Here is an 18,316-nt window from a genome sequence, read left to right as displayed (position 1 = left end):
TGTTACTTTATGAAAGGCCGTTGCCAATTTTGTTATGACTTTATAAAAAACATAAGACGTATGCTAATTCGTTATTGATTTTATGTCCGGCTTTTATCACGTGAATTATCCACCAATCGAAATACGACTTTCCTAATATTAATACTGTGACAAATCAATGACGTTCGACCAGTATGAGTAGTCTAGCGTCCTTATTGGTCCCTTGTCCGCCTGGCCCTTCCAATCGAGTCCAGAACACCAATTACAGATTCTGCTACGCGAATCATTTATTTCAAGCATACTCTGTTTATATACTAGACAGACAGACGGCATCAAACCATAAGGAGAAAATAGTATTTGTACAAGATCAAGCCAAATGTGGCTGTCAACTTGGGATACAATAATCAATAAACTGAGTATAATTTAGGGACAGTAAATCGTATAATAATAGTAATAATCAATAGGCCAAAATGAAGCGTATAATAAGATGAATATAGATATACATATCTAATTACTCATTAGTTAAACAATAAGAATATATACAGAATAATCGTCCATCAATAGGTCCAGGAAGTTACCCGTATTTATTTCTTCACTAGGATATAACATGCCTTGAGCTTATACAGAACATATTTAATTTACCGAGGATTTTAATAAATCAAAACGATGTTAATTTGTGTCAAACATGTGATTCTATCTGTTTAAAGTGTAGTGACTTCATTTATTTTTGAATATTTGCTAACCGATCAAGTTATTAACTTAATTCATCTACTTTTTTTGAATAAAATACCCCAGGTGATTTATTTCACCTTATTCTTAATTATTATTCAACTTGACCAGTGTCAACATTATTAGCATGTAAGGAATCAATAGTTCAAACCTCATTCTCAACAGGAATTTTTGGAAGCAGCAGCTTGCAGTAAACATTACAAATATTCGGCGACTACGATTTCTCACCCTTCAATACTACAATAACACTTATCCAATATACTACTGAGTAATTAAGCGTCCATGATTAAGAATCCGTATTTATTTAGTGAAGTCCGCCTGTAGCCCGTCTACAGTTACTGACGGCCCCAAGATTGAATATACCAGGAGGGTTGGGTACGGAGTCAACAACACCATCCCTAAGAAGCAATCTTGCTAAAAAGACACTAACCAGAAAAAATCACTTAAACTCTTCCCTACGACTTCAAAGATCTCCATTTAGAAAAGTTATGACGCCTCATGGTGAAAGCTAAGATTCTTCGGAAGTCATGAGACCAAGACTCCTTCTAAACACCAGAGCAATAAATAACACAGGTAAATGAAGTGTCTGGACAGTGTGAGAGACCGAGAGGACCTGTCAAATAGCTGTGGAAGTGAGGAGATACAACTTGGTAGTGGTCGAAAATAAGTGAGACTGATTGGACCCAAACTGGACAGAAAAGATAAGCTTCGACAGAGATACCGTTGTACTCTGGTCATGAAGAATAAGATGCTTTGCACAGGTGAAACTACATATGAAGAAGCACTGGAAAACTGGGGAAATAGCATCTCAAAAGTTTATTACAGCCTTCCTTCGAGATACCGACAAACTCTACGAATTCAAGATAGACCTCAGCAACAGGTTCCCTGCCTTATGAGATCTACTCGAAGAGGAGGAAACTACAATGGAGAACTGGAAAGTGATTCAAAAGCACTGACTTCAACGTGCCACGATGTGATGGGCTTCAAGATGCACAATCATAAAAAGTGGAACTCTGTCGATACCCTGGACAAGATTCAAGAGAGGAAAAACAAGATAGTCATCAATAACAACAAAGTCGTGCGTGGAGGGCAGCTGAGAGATGCATTCTATATGCAGACTGGTATTAAACAAGGCTGTTTACTATCGCCCTTTCTGTTTCCTTGGTTTATGAAGACTGGATTATGAGGACCTCAAACTTTGAGAACTACTACCACCATCATCAGAAAAATACAAGTATCTATAAACAATTGTCTACGCAAGTTACTCAATGTCCGTTGACCGGATACCATCATTAACAGCCTACTGTGAGAGAACAAAGCAACTTTTAGCTGAAGAGAAAATGAAGAAAACACGTTAGATGGGTATAGAACATACATTGAGGAAATCATCCAACTGCCCCACGATGCAAGCGCTAACTTGGAATCCTGAAGGGAAACGAAAAAGAGGTAGGGCAAAGGACACATTACGTCGGGAATAGGAAGCTGACATGAGAAGGATGAATAGCTATTGAAAAGGATTGCCCAAGACAAGGTTGGATGGAGAGTGCTGGTGTGCGGCCTACGCTCCTTCACAAGGGGTAACAGGAGTAAGTAAATAATTCATTTAGTCAGTATGTTATTCAGGAATCCCATTATTTAGTAAATCTGGCGATTTCTCTAGCATATATACAATATCTAACTTCATGTATTTTAATATATTTTTTGTTATATCCCAATGAGTTGAAAATTAAATGAACGGTTGTTTATTTACTCTGAAGTGGCTTATATCAGGTCACGAAACGTCAGATATACAATTTTCAACTCATTGAAATATAAAAAAACTTATATATTATTAACTTTCCACCTAATGTTCAATTTATTTGAAACTATCAAGTCCAACCTTGGCATTGATACCTACATATTTATGTATTTTACTTCACATTCGAATTTCTTTACGCGATTGAATTAACATCTAATAAAAAGACATTATAGTTTGTAAATAGAAACTACGTGGTCATTCATTGTAATTCATGAAAGTTACAGGTGATAAGCTTTTTGTTATCGCTCATGCACATTAAGTTCCAAGCCGAAAACTGCGAAGCAGTAGATGATTAGCTAAAAATTTAGAAATTCGACCACTGAGCTTCGATTTAAAACCATCTCCATTTACTTAAGTGTAGAAAACTGGGTAGCATCACTAGTTATGATATAAATGCATAATGAAATACCAACTACAAGAAGTTGTACTTCGTTAGTGGGATGAATCATCAAGGTAGGAATTTCTTAATCATCTGACTGACCTTGGTTGCTTCTAGGATTCCGAATCGTAATGTTGAACCCTAGTATGAGACCCTTCAGTAGTTCTCCCATGTTTATAGTGGTGAACTGATTGTTGCGAAGCAATGTTCAATACCAATTTAGAGAAAAAGCAAAGTAAAAAATAACCATAATAGTTGTTTTCACCGAATCAGCAGTAGGACAACCTAATATTATGTCATCGAGCTACATCACACAACTAAATCGACGTAATTTTCTCAGCTAGAGAGCTATATTTAGTTACAAACGACTAACCAAACTAGTGCCTGATGTATTATGATAATATCAAGGACATTAAACAATCAGTTAGTCACAATCAACACCAAACAGTGATTATCGGCTAACTACTGTCATCAGAGTTAATAATTTGTGGCTTTGTTTAAAGTACTTCCTGAGTCAGCTGAACATTTAGAAAACACACCAGATAAATAGAAAGGAAACAAACATTCGGATATCAGCTGAGGTAATGAGTTATCAATATTATTCAGAATATTAGGGAATCAATATCTACCACTTTAGATTTTCTCAAAACAATCAATATACTGAGTTACGGCTTGTATAATTGTTGACTAAGTATCCTATTGGAATTTACTATTAAAAAGGCTACTTTCCTAGCCTTGTCTTATTATCTGCTTAATTTGGGTGTTGGATGACCGATTTAGTATTGATTTAATCTCATTGTAGATTTTAAAAAGTGTTGTATACAGGAAGCAGATTTTCGTGATTTAAAATATCAACGAACAGCATAAATTTTTGAATTTGAGCAACTGATTATCAGAATTACAATGAAAATGTACTTAAAAAGTAAATTATGCAGAGTTTATTGAGGTCGCTTTATCAAATCTATAGATTTTAATGACTATTACTAATAAGTCCTTAGACATAAATACTACTCAGATGAAAACTATATCGTCACTTCAATTGCGCTCGGATACTCACTAAATGTATGGCAGGACTACACTTGGAAATAGTAAACTTTTTTGATAACCTCTATACTTACTGTACACTTTCAAATGTGAAGATTCCCGTTTAAGGTTCGAAATATATTGTTCACTTATGCTCCCCTGAGACTATCAGTCTTTACTATACACAAGCAAGACCTTGTCAAGAAGAAATGCTTAATCAATTTAGTTATCTAGTACAAAGATTTCATTCATGCAAATAATTCAGATACTTCCCTTAGTTGTAGCTACTGAACACTTCTTTTATATGATAAAAAACAAAAACTTAAACAATGTTCAACAATCACTAATGGACACTAGTTGTAGTACCGACAAGTAGCTGGATTAGATCATAGGTTTTTTATGCTTGACTAAAGGAACTAATATTCACATTCTCTGTAATATCTAGTAACGACATATAAACGCTTCTGACTGTCTTAAGGGAAAATAATTGAAAAGCCTAAAAAATACGATTGATAACTAAGTAAAAATAACGCAGTTAACCAAGTTAAATATCATAATAGACTGTGGACTCTCAAAAATCAGTAGCACTTTTTATCTGGTGTCAAACTAGATCAATATTATGACTTTTCTGGGTTACCACAGTAACGCTTACTATTGTGACCCTTTACACTTTAGCATTATTGTGACACTTACGGCACGTAATTCACACCTATTTCCATTGGTTACTTTGCTTTGCGAAATAATATACATACTGAGATATTTGCTTATCTCACGATCTTTGCGAGAGTCATAAGAGCTTCTTTGAAAATCCTATTCTCATACAGTTTACAAATATCGAAGCGTGGTCTTAACCAGTCGTTCAGTTTACCAGATAGCGTAGATGTTCGTAACAGAAGATTCTATATTCGTCCTTACTTTTGACTCTAACATTATACGAATGAGATATTAATCAATGACAGCACTGGAAATTCGCTCCATCTAACAAGTAGGTTATATAAATATATTCAATATCTGCTACAATAACAGTAGATACCAAATACGGGATCCGTGACAACGCTTTTTTCGTTGAATTTGTCCATACGAAAATAATATACAGAGTTTGTATATTTTTAGATATAAATAACCGAATGATCAGAAAATAAGTATAATGATAACAATGTACACATTGAAAAATTCAACTATGACATAAATTCAAAAAAATCGACGCCCAGAATTATTCGATGAACTAGAAGGTGGTCCGGAAGTGTTTGAATGTCCATGTGACGAAGGTATGTTATTTGCTGACATGACAAGTTTATTTAATTGTTGTTGTTGTTGCTGAAAAGCAGCAGCTAAAGTTGCAGATGTTAGATAATTTAATGAGCTAAGATCAGCTGGAAATGGAGTTAATCCTGGATTCAAAGCAATAGAAGATCCAGTATTCGATATAGATGGTGAAATTGTTGAGTTTGAAGTTACTGATGTAACACCAGATGAAGATGAATTGAATTGTATAGATGTACTTGTATTGTTATTAACTGAATTTCTTAAAGAATTATTTTCTATATGACGACTACCTGTAAGACATTTACCAGTATTAGTTAAAGTAGGTGCGTTGTTATGAGATGATGTAGACGTTAGGTTTAGCATAATGAGATTATTTGCATGAAGTTGTTGTTGCTGATTCGTGAACCTTGCTCCTTGGGTTGATGAGATATTAGCAGTATAATTAGGTGTCAATAACTAGAAATGAAGGAAAAAACATGAAAATGTAAAACACATGAAGCAAACATTAAATATATGCACTACGAATACCTATACTCAAAAGATTGTCTGTGCAGTCCTAATATAAATAAGTTTTATAAACAACAGCTTTTAAGATAATACGCTATAAATGAAACTTGAACAAATGGAGTTATTCAGATTCATAAATGAACAACCATTAAGTCTCAAGTCGCACAGGCGAGAAATACGAAAGATAAGCCAAGTGAGGGTATACTGAGCATTATATATATATATATATATATATATATATATATATATATCTGAAGCATTACGATGAAAAGTAAGGAGCACGTAGGTTATGAGTATCAAATTAAATGTGTCGTTAAGATACCCATTGGATATGAAGTAAGTAATGGTAGTGTGCAGACAGCCGGAAAATGTCAACTAAATACCTAGACCTCATATAGTACTTGAGTTCATCTAATGGGTCACCGATTCTACTACGGATTTTCTATTTTCTTTCCTACTACCAATGTCAACGTTTTTGTATTAGATTTCTTCTGGGGTTTGTGAAGTGGTATCCGTGGTTTCTTGAAACCATGATCTTAACCCTGTGCCTATTTGAAAGGAGGTACTAAATTATTTATCTAATGCATAGAGATACTGGTACAATTAGGTACTAAAATAAGGATGCGATCGAGTGAGGAATGTTGAATTTAGGCATAGGGTATTTGGCAAAGATGGAAAAATAGTTATCAATATAGGTTATTAATATTCATATAGATAATTAGGACATGTATTACGTATGTCTAACCATCGGCTACTTTGACGAGCGATGTTTCCCAGAATAAGAGTAGGTTGGGAGAAATCTAAGGGTAGCCAAACCAAAACGTGGCGTCAGTTCGTGAAATTATTGACTGTTTATCTGAGCCACGTCGGAAGATGCAAGCTACTTGGTCGGGGTCTGGAAAATAATCGCGATCAGCAGTTGAAGACTTCGGATGAGATGGCTGAGAGTCATTCACAGTAGTGTAGTACATTCAGTTTTTTTCTCTATCTTGAATTCCAGTATTCATTGATACATGCCTTTCCAATCTGTATTTTAGAACCCAATTCTAAATGCGTAATCTTTTTCAACGTTGTTGTTATTTCGATATTTTGATATTCATCTTGTTGACTCCATCTCTTCGCGTTAATATGATATGCAACTTGTGCCAACACGCATGTGTCAGGCTGTAGGATGATGACTGACTGAATGACTCCATGAAAACTCAGGAGGAATGTATATTATACTGTCTTTTTATAGTATCACCCTGCGCTATCAGTAACTGTACTTCGAGATAAAAGGCTAGAGCTACTGTTTATTCAAGAGTTTGAATCTTCCGATTGTTAATATTAAGGACTGCATTGAATCAGTTCCTATTGGCATACGTGCACCTTGAGTGGATTGCCTCAGAGTTACCTTCTAAGTATATAGAGTGTGATCAAATGCAATCTTCAATACTAACAACGGGGAGATTTAAACCATCATAGATACAAAGAGTCTGTGTCTGAGTTGACCACTTAATGATAGAAATGCCAAAAGTACATTTAAGGAAGAACCAGCCAAAGGCTCAATGAGTTGTGCAGAAAATTATCAATCCTAGGTAATCTAGTGTTATCTTCATTCCACTGAATAAACAGCAGAGTGAGCAAAACGTTTTTAAGAGTTTATGGATTTCAATGTTTTCCAAACTAATAAATTGTTAAAAACTTAAATGTAGACTGACGAGTAGTTACACAATGAGTAGTCAGCGGTATGGCAGAAAAACAAAAAGTGGTAAAGACAGAGATGATAGTTACAAGTAAAGCGATGTTCAAACTTGAAAATTCAGCAGTTTGTTCCCTAATCATCACTGTTTTTATCATTTGCATGTTTTTTTATCTTTTTTTGTTGCGCTGATAAGAATTGTACCATTTTGAGTCGACACAATCCCATTATTTTACATTGGTTTTGTCTGTTTGTTCGTAATTTACTATTGGCATAAATCTGGAGAGTTTATTACAGGCAAAAATTAGTCTAAGATATTAAAGGGTGTAAAACCATACACGATTGAGTTTTAAAAAGTTGATTTTTATGTTTAAACATACTAAACTAACACTAATGAGCATCTGTAGCAAGACTTGAAGGTATTAAATTTGATGACAATGAATTAGTTTCTTAATGATTCTTCGAAGAGCATCGCTCAGGAATAGAAAAGAAACCTGCTAGAAGGTATGAGCAAGCAGCTTTAGGGTGAAGTTCCCAGTAATTAGTTGTTTGAAAAGACAACGACAGCCAACTTAAAAAGCAAACACAAAATCAGGTAAATAAGTTCAAGTAAATAAACTGTGTAAGTGAACTCACATGCGAACTTTCCATATTTTGTGCACCAGGACCACGTGCTGAACTGTAATCAACCTGTGTCATATACTTCGACAAGTTATGCTGTTGCTTTTGATGAGCTTGCTGTTGAAGTTGGATTTGCTGAGCAGATTGCCCAGTAGTAATGCTTCCTCTATAACTGATTGGAGCTGGTGGTAGTAAAGGACTACCAGATATGGGTGTTGATGAAGGAGTAGAAGTAGTTTGAGAAATATCCAAATCTGAAGTGTTACCACTAAGTAATGGAGATATTAGAGGATTTGAAGCATTCAGTGAACGTAGAATTTGATGAGCTTTCTGTAATTGTTGATTACTAGGCAAGACATTTTGTTGGCTTATGTGATTTCCACTATTATTATTGTTGCCGGCGGCAGCTGCTGCTAGTTGGGCTAAGCACACTTTTGCGGTATCTAGTGTGGAGCTGGAAAAATCAAGATCTGAAAAAACAAAGTAGAATCAGGAAGTAAACACGTTTGATTTACATGGAGTTTTAGTGTGATTCCTATTACTACCTTATATTACTACAACTCATAGACCTGACAGATTTATTGAGAATTACTGATACAAATATACTGAGAATATTGAACTAAAAATAACTCATAAGAATTCAATATTCGATGGAATTGGGGAAGGTAGACAAATGAATGCCAAACTTTTTACAATTGCCCAAATATTAAAGCAAAGCCGATCAATATGTTATTTCTAAACGGGAATTTTTGCAAAACTATGATCTTACACTTCCTGAAGAATATTCATTTTCAGCTCGCTCACGCTTTAAGTGAAAGTCAACTGACAAAATAATAAAATCTCAACGGTCAAACTATAGTTGACTGAATTGATTTAACGAGTGATTTTTCTATTAAAATTAGCGTGAGAGAAGCAACCAGAATGGTGAATTTTCCACCTGCGACAGTTAAATAGATTGTAGAAAACCATCAGGATGGTTTATTAATTTACCGAAAGTAAGCGACAAAAAATGGTGAGTAGGAGTTGTTCATCATGGAGACTTAATTCACAGTATAGAAGTATAGCAGTGGCTTCGTGTCTAAAACTTCCAACTCTCGGTCACTTTGTCCTCAGTCTACTTTGGTTTGGGCAACCGGGTGGTACCATTAGCCCTAATACTTAGTGTGGCTCGTTATCAAGTACCCGGTGAATGAGTTCATTTACTTTTTAAAAACTGTCACATTTTTCTTTTGCAAAATGAAATAAACACAATGTATAAATATTTGAAATTCAGTCCCAACATAGATATCTCAAACACCTCTGACGACGTAGGATTATAAATGCTTGGAACTTAGTCATGTTTTCCGCTTTAACTGTGTAGGATATAACCTTTTGTGAAGTCAGACAAAGTGTCACATTCATAAGGAAATTCACGACCATAACTGAATGCTCATTCAACTTACTAGGATTATGATGAATAGATACTGCAGGGTTTTTTGACATATTGGCTGACTGTATTACGTTTTGATGATAAGATAAGTTGGGGTGTATGTTTCCTGATGAAAGTGCTGTCATAGCGTCACGGTTGTGATGACCATCTGGGACGGAAGGAGATGCACGACTGCTGAATGTAAAATTTGGAACCAAATTTCCACTTGATATTGGCGGTGGATTCGATGAAAGATGTGTTGGGAGGGAACATAATCCTGACGCAGCAAGGGCAGCAACAACTTCAGCAAGGCTGACAGAGGAATTGGGATATGCTATTCCTAGAGAATTTCCTGCAAGAGAAGATGAGTTCGCCAAGGAAGCAATCACATTGAAATATGCAGCTGCAGCGGCTGTGGATGGGAAACCCTGTAAATATAATAAGTAGCTGTTTACAATTTAGCTGCATGAACACCAAGTTAGAAATACAGATTCTCAACGACAAATACGTAAGAATAATCATAAATATAAAGAATATGAATGTTTAGACTGGAAGATTGTTTCGGGATAGTTTTTTTTACTAAGAAACTGATACTTTCCAGTGGTCTGAACAACCAAGATGTATTAAATACACCTAAGAAGACGATGAGTTTGAAAAATGATGACCCAGCTGTGGGACTATATAAATTGCTGACGTAACCACGACAGTACTATTATATGGTGAGTTGAATTTCTATGTATTTGAATCGGGTAGGAAATAGGTTTCACGAATGAGATACAAAAATAACCTGATACAGTAATACGTCTGACTAGAGTAAATGAGTATGAAGTAAATAACAGGAAGGAGATATTAGGGAATGAAAAGTGAGTAAACAAGGAATTAGTACTTAGAATGCAATATGATCTTCAACATGTAGAGAAATACCATTGCGGAATACATTAGACTTTGAATACTTCCATAAAATCTTCTGATACGTTAGGTGATGTAGAGTCCATTAAATTCCGAAATACTTTGACTTGGTTACATTTTATTATTACTTTCATGTTTTATTGTATGGTCAAGAAAGAAATTCAGGTTTCCAGCTTGATCGGTGAATAAAAAAATGTTTACAGAATTTGAAGATCTTCGATGCCGAAATAGGATTGTAAATGGGCTTTAGGATCTCTACGTAACGAATCCCATCAAACTCTACCCTTGTCACTTCGTTCTATAGGAAAGTGTCTTATGGAATTTCTTAACTCGGATTTGAATTAAACCCCTCAGTTACAAAAAGGTCTCAAAAAATGGCGACAAATGCGCTTCGAAAACTTTCTATCGTCGCTCCAGGAATTCAATTTTTTGAGAAGCAACGAGATTTTATCAATAGCAAACCCATCAGGGACAATAATACTTACACGACAAAGCAGTTTATGTCCTCAACTATTCTAGTCTCTTTTATCAAACAATCTATCCATTAATAATTTTTGGTATGACGGCACTAAAAACAATAAGCCATAGAAAGGGAAAGGTGAAATCGTGTTGAAAATAGAGGTCATACAATAAATAAACTAGAGTATTACTTATTAAAAGGTACGGAACAATGGAACATACAGACAAGATAGATATACTTTAGTCGACGTTTCATCTTACTTGCATGAATATCTAGTGAAGAACTACACAGGACCGTCGGTGGCACTTATTTTGAGCAATATTTGTCAAGCATCTTAAGGCACTGGGTTGTGTAGTATCTAGGAATCCATCTAGCGAGCCGTTAAAGACCAACAGCTGTTAGACTTACACAGCTAACTTTACATCACGACGCTATGTTGCAGCGACATTTCTGCTTTAGTTACGCGTCCAAAGTCCTCATAAATACCACTCGCTGTGGAAGACACTAAAATGCAATTAATCGGTAAGTGAATAAGTGCTATTTCAGTAACTTGCAAGTTATCACAACTACATTTCAAAGAGTCAGGTGAACTTTCTCATTTATTAGGGTTTAAGTATCCTAACTGTCAAAAAATGCAGTAGGGTTGAGCTTTCAGGTAAGGGGTACATATGAACGTTTGTACAAGCACCTACATCAGAAATAGCTTTGGTACAAGTGAAACAGGAATCTCAGAAGTCAAATAATCTATCGTTGTTTACGAAATAGAGAGAACGAAAAGAGGATGTCCAACACTTTAACCGGATCAGTCAGTCAGTCACAACGTACGTACGTACATCAGTTCGAGTTGCCATACCACATTAGCACAGAGATATAATTGTCGATTCAAATCCCAGAGTTGTAGAAGTAGTAAGAGTATAAGCAGTAATCCGGAAGATTAGGGTTTGAAGATGTTATTCAAGGAGTATAATCCAGTAAAATAAATTTGGAAAGAGAAAAAAGATAGAGATATGAAGAAGATTAGAATTTGGGGGGACACAAAGAGTGGATGCACATGCACCATTGCAAACGATTTTGAGCCATGTCATTCAAGGTCTTTAACCATCAGTTGTTATCATCTCGCGGATCCCAACCAGGTAGTCTACATCTACCAATATGGCTAAGTCCACTTGTCAGTGACTTCATGGATTTGTGCCACGTTTCGGTTTGGCCGCCCCTAGCTTTCTTTCAACCTACTCCTACACCATAAAACATTGCACGTCGGGGCAGTCGGTGGTTGGGCATACGTAACGCGTGTCCCAGCCATCTCAACTGATGAAGTTTCACTACTTCATCAATCGATTTGCCATCCTTACCTAGTACCCGTTTCCTAACAACTGAATTACTTACCCGGTGGTCCCAGGATATACGAGCAATGCTTCGAAGACACCTATGGTTGGATACTAGTTGCCTACGAATATCCTCTACTCTTACCGGCCATGTTTCACTGCCGTAAAGTAGGATGGAACGAACTGCTGCACAGTAAACCCGTCCTTTGCTTGCTAGACGGATATCTCGCCTACGCCATAAATGACGCAAGTTGGCGAAAGCCAGACGAGCCTTCTGTATCCGTGCTGAGATTTCGTTACACACCAGACCACAAGGGCTGATGAGACTCCCAAGATAAGTGAAGCGGTCAACACGCTCAACTACTTCACTCCCTATCATTAGTGAGGGTGTCGATGCAACCCAATCCTGAAGTAACACTTTGCATTACGAGGGGGAGAATCGCATCCCAAACATACCTCTGTTGTTGCTTATAGTGGTCAGAAGACTCTGAATTTTGTCAGCGTCTTCACCAAATAGAACTATGTCATCGGCGTATTATAAGTCAATAAGTGAGTCTCCCAGTAAAAGTCCAACTCCTGGAGATTTAGATGATGAAAGTGCTATCTCTAAAAGCATGTCAACGACAAAGTTAAACATGAATGGAGAGAGTGGACAGCCCTGACGAACACCACCTGAGGTAATCAACTCTGATGACAGTTCGCCATAAGCTCTAACTCTACCAGTTGTGCTCTAGTAGAGCCTTTATAAGGTTAATGTACTTCTTTGGTACTCCTTTCAGTGACAAACACTGCCATAGAACCTCACAATCAACGGAGTCAAATGCCGCCTTAAGGTCAAGAAATACTACGATTGTGGGAAGTCTGGATGTGTCTATGTTCTAGGACCTGACGTAAAGTGGATATCTGGTCCATAAAACCACGTCCAGGTCGAAAAACAGCCTGGTTTTCTCTAGTCTGCCCTTCACGAGCTTTGGTTAGGCGTTCAAGTATTATTGAAGCTAATATTTTAGATACTATATAAGTCAAACTGATTCCTCTGTGATTGTCACAAGAGAACATTTGTTCTTCGTTATAGACTGGCACAATTAGTGATTGGGACCAGTGAGATGGGATTACGTCCAGTTCCCAGATTCTGCCTAAGACCTCAGCCAATCTCACTGTTAGTACTGGACCGCCATCCTTAAAAATCTCGGGGGTAAACCTGTCAGGGCCTGCTGCTCTCCTTCGCTTTAGATTTCCTATAGTTTTTTCAACCTCGTAGAGAGTTGGAGGACTTACATTGACTTGCCATTCAGGTCGGCTGGGGATGTGGGGAATTGAAGTATGGCTGAAGGCCAGGTGAACTGACTCGTGAAGTGTTCTGCCCATCGATTTAATCTCCTGGATTGAGAATGAATAATATGTTCATCTTTTTCCGAGATAGTTTCACTGACAGTTGGGTTCCTAATATCGGTTTCTTTACCAAGTCTGAACAGTTGTTTGCTGTTGCCTATTGCCGCTGCCTTTTCCATCTCTCTTGCTTTCGCTACTCACCACTGTTCACCATCAATGCGTAGGCTTTTTGTTAGCCTGCGCTTAAGTTGACTCCGCTCTTCGTTATGTTTAGAGCCAGATGGGATGAGTTTTCCAGCATCTGTCAGTGCGGTATTGCTGCTGAGATCCAGTGTTTCTCTTTAACCTTATGGTTTACCATACTAGCAGATATCACTATTATTTTCATAGCTTTTCGGATGTCATTTCACACTGCCTCGGGGTGGGCACAACCTGTTTTTTCTAGTTGTTTCTGAATTATATTCTTAGCTTGCCTATCATTAAGTAGAACCCTAAGAGGTTTTCTTGCAGTGTCTTTCCTGCGTCCAGTAAGACGCAGACAAATACGCGCTTGCACTGGAGCATGATCTGAATTTAAGCATGTGCTGCAGAGTGAGCGACAGTCTTCTATTAAGTCCCTCCATCGGTGTCTGATAACGGTGTGATCTATTTGGGTCCAACGTTAGGACGAATTCGTGGGTCGCCATGTCTACGTTCCGCGAACTCAAGTCGTTTGCCCTAGCGGTGCGAGGTGATAAAGGGACGTGAGCAGGGTTAGTCGTGGAGATAAGAGAGTTATTAGGTGTAGGAAGGATTTGAATGTGACCAACTTGGTCTCGTGTGTTGTTACGGGTATGAGGCCTGATATCACTTCCCGGCTGCCCACACCGTGGAAGGGTCAGTCAGTCAGACAGCTACAACGTAGGACCTGAACAGGAAGTTGGATTATTGTTGGTCTTAACGACCTGGGAGCGTGACCGCAGAGCCCAAGAGACCACTGCTTGAGGCTGGTCACGCGGCCATTTCGTGGGAGGTTTTTTGACGTGTTAGCTCCGTTCTTCAAAGGGCCTTACCGCCGGAGACGGAAATCCGTGAGGTAAGGTGAAGCATGATATTTTTAAGGTCGACCTTTTCTAACCCCTTTATTCCGTGTGAGATGGCAGAATCTCTGCAGATGCTGGTTGTCTGAGAGAAACACCTTAATGCAGTCACACCCCTCTACAGTCAGCAGTATGACTTCGCCCTCAGACCTTGAGTTGTTGCTTTTAGCCTTACCGTTCTCCAATCGACCTGCCTGGCATGGTAGAACTTACAGGAACAAATTTTCTAGCCAATATAGGTCGGTTGGATCACCACAATAGACAAACCCGACCACCATGTCAAGGTAGCAGCTACGGTGGATGCGAATGATCCACCTAGGGGAGTTGGAAAACCCTGATCCCAAACAAGTGGTGCACATGGGCTCCAGGGTCCTAAGGAGATAAATGGCGCATGAACCTATTGTTGGCCACCAGCTACTAAGAGACTGCATTTACTTACATTGCTACATTACCTTGTGTATTAGGCCTCTAAGTTAAAGGCTCGGGGAGTGGTCCTCTAAGAAAACCACCTGCTTCGGTTTGGACACCCGGGCAGTATCTCAGCCATCACAGAAATCGAATGATTGATGTGGTGTATATCTATTTGGTGCCTCGATGTACAAATGTTTGTGTTTGAATAAATAAATAATATTGTACAACAAAATACGAAGTTAAGGAAAGTGTTACCTGGCCTAAGGATAATTCATTTTCCTGACGCCACTGTTTGATAAACTTTTTCTCCGTTTCTTAAGACAGGGAGCAGTTTTATTCGGATAGGAATTGCCTCACATCACATTCATTTTTAAAGGTCAGGGCAATAACCTTATTAACTTTCAGCTAGTATCTCTTCATTCAGCACCCATCAATTTTTTGGAATATTCAGTCTATGGTGACCTTGCAAGTCACATATTTACGAGTTTTGCATGACACAGAGTGTGACTAAACTTAGTGTTTGAGATGAGGAGCACTATCATACCCATGTGGTTGTCAGACTAGACATATATTAAATGGTTTTGAAGGAATAGACGAATGACTATATATACATTCATAGTCTTAGAATATAGGCAGACAGTGAGCTGACAAGTTATGTAAAACTGAGTTAAAATAAACAAACACTGACCGGATCAGATGACGGCATTGACCTTTGTTGTGCTGCTACGGCAGCCGCTACTGCAGCCATTGTGGCCGACGGATTATTTGTTATTGACGTCAAACTTTGCTGCATACCGAGTCCCGTTTGAGTCGAAATTGTTGTATGAGCCGGTTTAGATCCATTCAAACCAAATAAAGGATGATGCGGTCTGTGAGGAGACTGAGAACCACTCAATGTTTCGGAATTTATACTAGGTATTGATGCAGATCCATTTGAACTCAAGTTATGTTTTGGCACAGAGACATGTTGGACAGCCTGTGGTTGCAGTGGCTGTCCTGTAGGTAATGTAGTTTGAGGCGCCGTAATCCGATTTGGCGTGCTAGTAGTGTTTGGTTCCAAACCGAATTGAGTAGGCGGCATACCTGCTAAGTAAGCCATGGTTTCACTGAGAACGAATAATCCTAACTCAAAACACCTTACCTTTTTTGTTTTTCGCGAAGACTTGTTTCCTCGCTAGCGATTTGTTTTAGTCGCTGGAATAGCTCATTTCGTCTAGATGTAAGTTCTTCTATGCGTTTACGTGTTACCAAAATCTTAAATCTTGTGTTAAAAATTTTAAAAACTTTACCTCCTTTTTAGTATTTTCTAAAGTTTCCGTATCCATTTCCGCTTGTCGTTTAGATTCTTCCCTTTCGCGTCGTAAACGCTTAACAATTGCGTCTTGTGCTTTCTCTAAAGAATCCCAAACCGTAAATGTTTCATTTACAAGTACCTTCTTGTTCTCGTTTTCTTTTGCTCATTATATATTTCTTCAGTTTCTGGTACATTGCTTGGTTAAGCTTATGTCTTTCTATGTTAACAGTGTTCGGCATTTTTAGAGCAACCTTGGGTTTCAATAATGGCGGGTCGAGACGAACACAGCCTGACGGTCAAATACTGTACCAGTGTCTCTGTAGTTGCAGGCGACCATTTCATTATGCTAAATATGCGGCAACTAACTTTATTTTGCATTTTCAGTTTCATAATTTACTCATACCCATTTATTTTGTCAATGACGAGTCGCTGCTACCATCTCGAGGTGCCTAGTTGGGGTCGTTTACAGGAAGCCCACTGCCGACATCGAATATGACAAACGTCTGCTGGAAGGATTAACTCGCTCTACGCGTCTTGGATTCTCTCATATCCTGATTCTAGGGGATTTCAATCTCCCTAGAATCAACTTCGTGGAACATACATACATTGGTGGTGCCAACTCTACTGAAGCTCTGTTCTTCAACCTTATCGGCGACCTGGGATTATTTGAAAATGTGAAGTCGGCAACCCGTTGGAGAAACAGTCAGACGCCGTCACGCTTAGACTGGGTATTCACAAACGAAGAATTCCTAGTTGACGACCTCTCAATCCTGGCTCCCCTGGGCAAAAGTGATCACGCCGTCTTATCATTCAGCTTTGTCAGCAAGACGGAGCTACGATATCCTACTAGCAACAAGCGCTGGAACTTCAAACGGTTGAATGTGTTAGCTTTACAGGACTATCTTCAACAGGTGGATTAGAATGTTCGCCCTGAAATTGAAGTGGATGCTCATTGGGATTTTTTACTGCACACGATCTTATGTGCTACTGAGCATTCAGTTCCTAAAATGGTCCCAAAAAGCTACAAGCAACCTGCAATCATCAAGAACCGCACTCGTCGTTTGCTAAGCCGCAAAAGGCACTGTTGGGCTGAATATAAACGAACGGATAACAACGGCGCGTACAGGCAATACAAACATATAAGGAACACATGCACAAAGGCAATAAGAGAAGACAGGCTTCAGTTCCAGACCAAGCTTATCGATAGATTCGTCTCCAATCCGAAAAGCTTGTTCAGTTATGCAGCTTCTCTTCGACAAGGCAAAACTGGAGTTTCCCAACTGCTTGGTCCTAATGGCCCGACCAACAACGACAGTGATGCCGCTAACCTTTTGGCTGAACATTACTCCCGGACATTCCAACTGACCCACATCAACCATACTGATGAAAGCTTCACCTGCACCTGTACAGGACTTTCCGAAGTGGACCTGAGTGCTGACTTGGTGCTCCGTAAACTGCAGAACCTAAAAAAAGACACTTCTCCTGGTCCGGACATGGTTCATTCCGCCGTATTGAGGGAAGCAGCTTCAATCCTGGCGACACCACTTAGCGTGATGTTTGCACACTCGCTAAGCAGACGCAAACTACCGGAAATATGGAAGCTGGCCCACATCACACCAATTTTCAAAGGAGGTCGACGCAGTGAACCCTCAAGCTACCGACCAGTGGCCCTTCTCTCCATACCTTCAAAAATTATGGAATCCCTAGTATTCGACGGCATACTAGAACACTTATCATCCTCAAAGTTCTTCTCGCCTCAACAGCATGGTTTCAGAAAAGGTCATTCTTGTACGACCAACCTGCTGACTGCGGTGGATAAATGGACAACCATCCTTGATCGCAAGGGGAAGGTTGACGTCATTTACCTGGACTTCTCAAAAGCTTTTGATAGGGTCAACCATGCATGTCTTATCAAGAAGCTTGGACGATTGGGTATAAAACCCCCTTTAATTGACTGGATCACTTCATACCTAGAAAACCGACATTTTAAGGTCAGGGTTAACTTCACTCTCTCTCAGGCTATGGAATGTCCTAGTGGGGTCCCCCAGGGTTCAATACTAGGACCTCTTCTCTTCTTGATTTATATTAACGATCTTCCTCAACAAGTTTCATCTG

General features: G+C 38.5%; 1 protein-coding gene across 1 annotated transcript; it reads right to left on the bottom strand.

Annotated features, from left to right (window-relative positions):
- Nucleotides 1-5,040: 5,040 nt before the first annotated feature.
- Smp_018570 (putative serine-rich repeat protein 2) lies at nucleotides 5,041-16,440 on the bottom strand (the record flags this gene model as incomplete). The annotated part of the gene is given in 8 exon segments (XM_018798920.1): nucleotides 5,041-5,630; nucleotides 7,999-8,453; nucleotides 9,426-9,774; nucleotides 9,780-9,819; nucleotides 15,609-16,013; nucleotides 16,049-16,161; nucleotides 16,197-16,300; nucleotides 16,341-16,440. Coding segments are annotated over 8 exon segments (2,097 nt in total). The 3' UTR covers nucleotides 5,041-5,099.
- Nucleotides 16,441-18,316: the final 1,876 nt, after the last annotated feature.

This window comes from Schistosoma mansoni, chromosome 3 (assembly GCF_000237925.1).
Source record: "Schistosoma mansoni strain Puerto Rico chromosome 3, complete genome".
NCBI classification, from domain to species: domain Eukaryota; kingdom Metazoa; phylum Platyhelminthes; class Trematoda; order Strigeidida; family Schistosomatidae; genus Schistosoma; species Schistosoma mansoni.
Note: the sequence above shows the minus strand (reverse complement) of the source record. Positions and strands in the feature narration are given on the sequence as shown.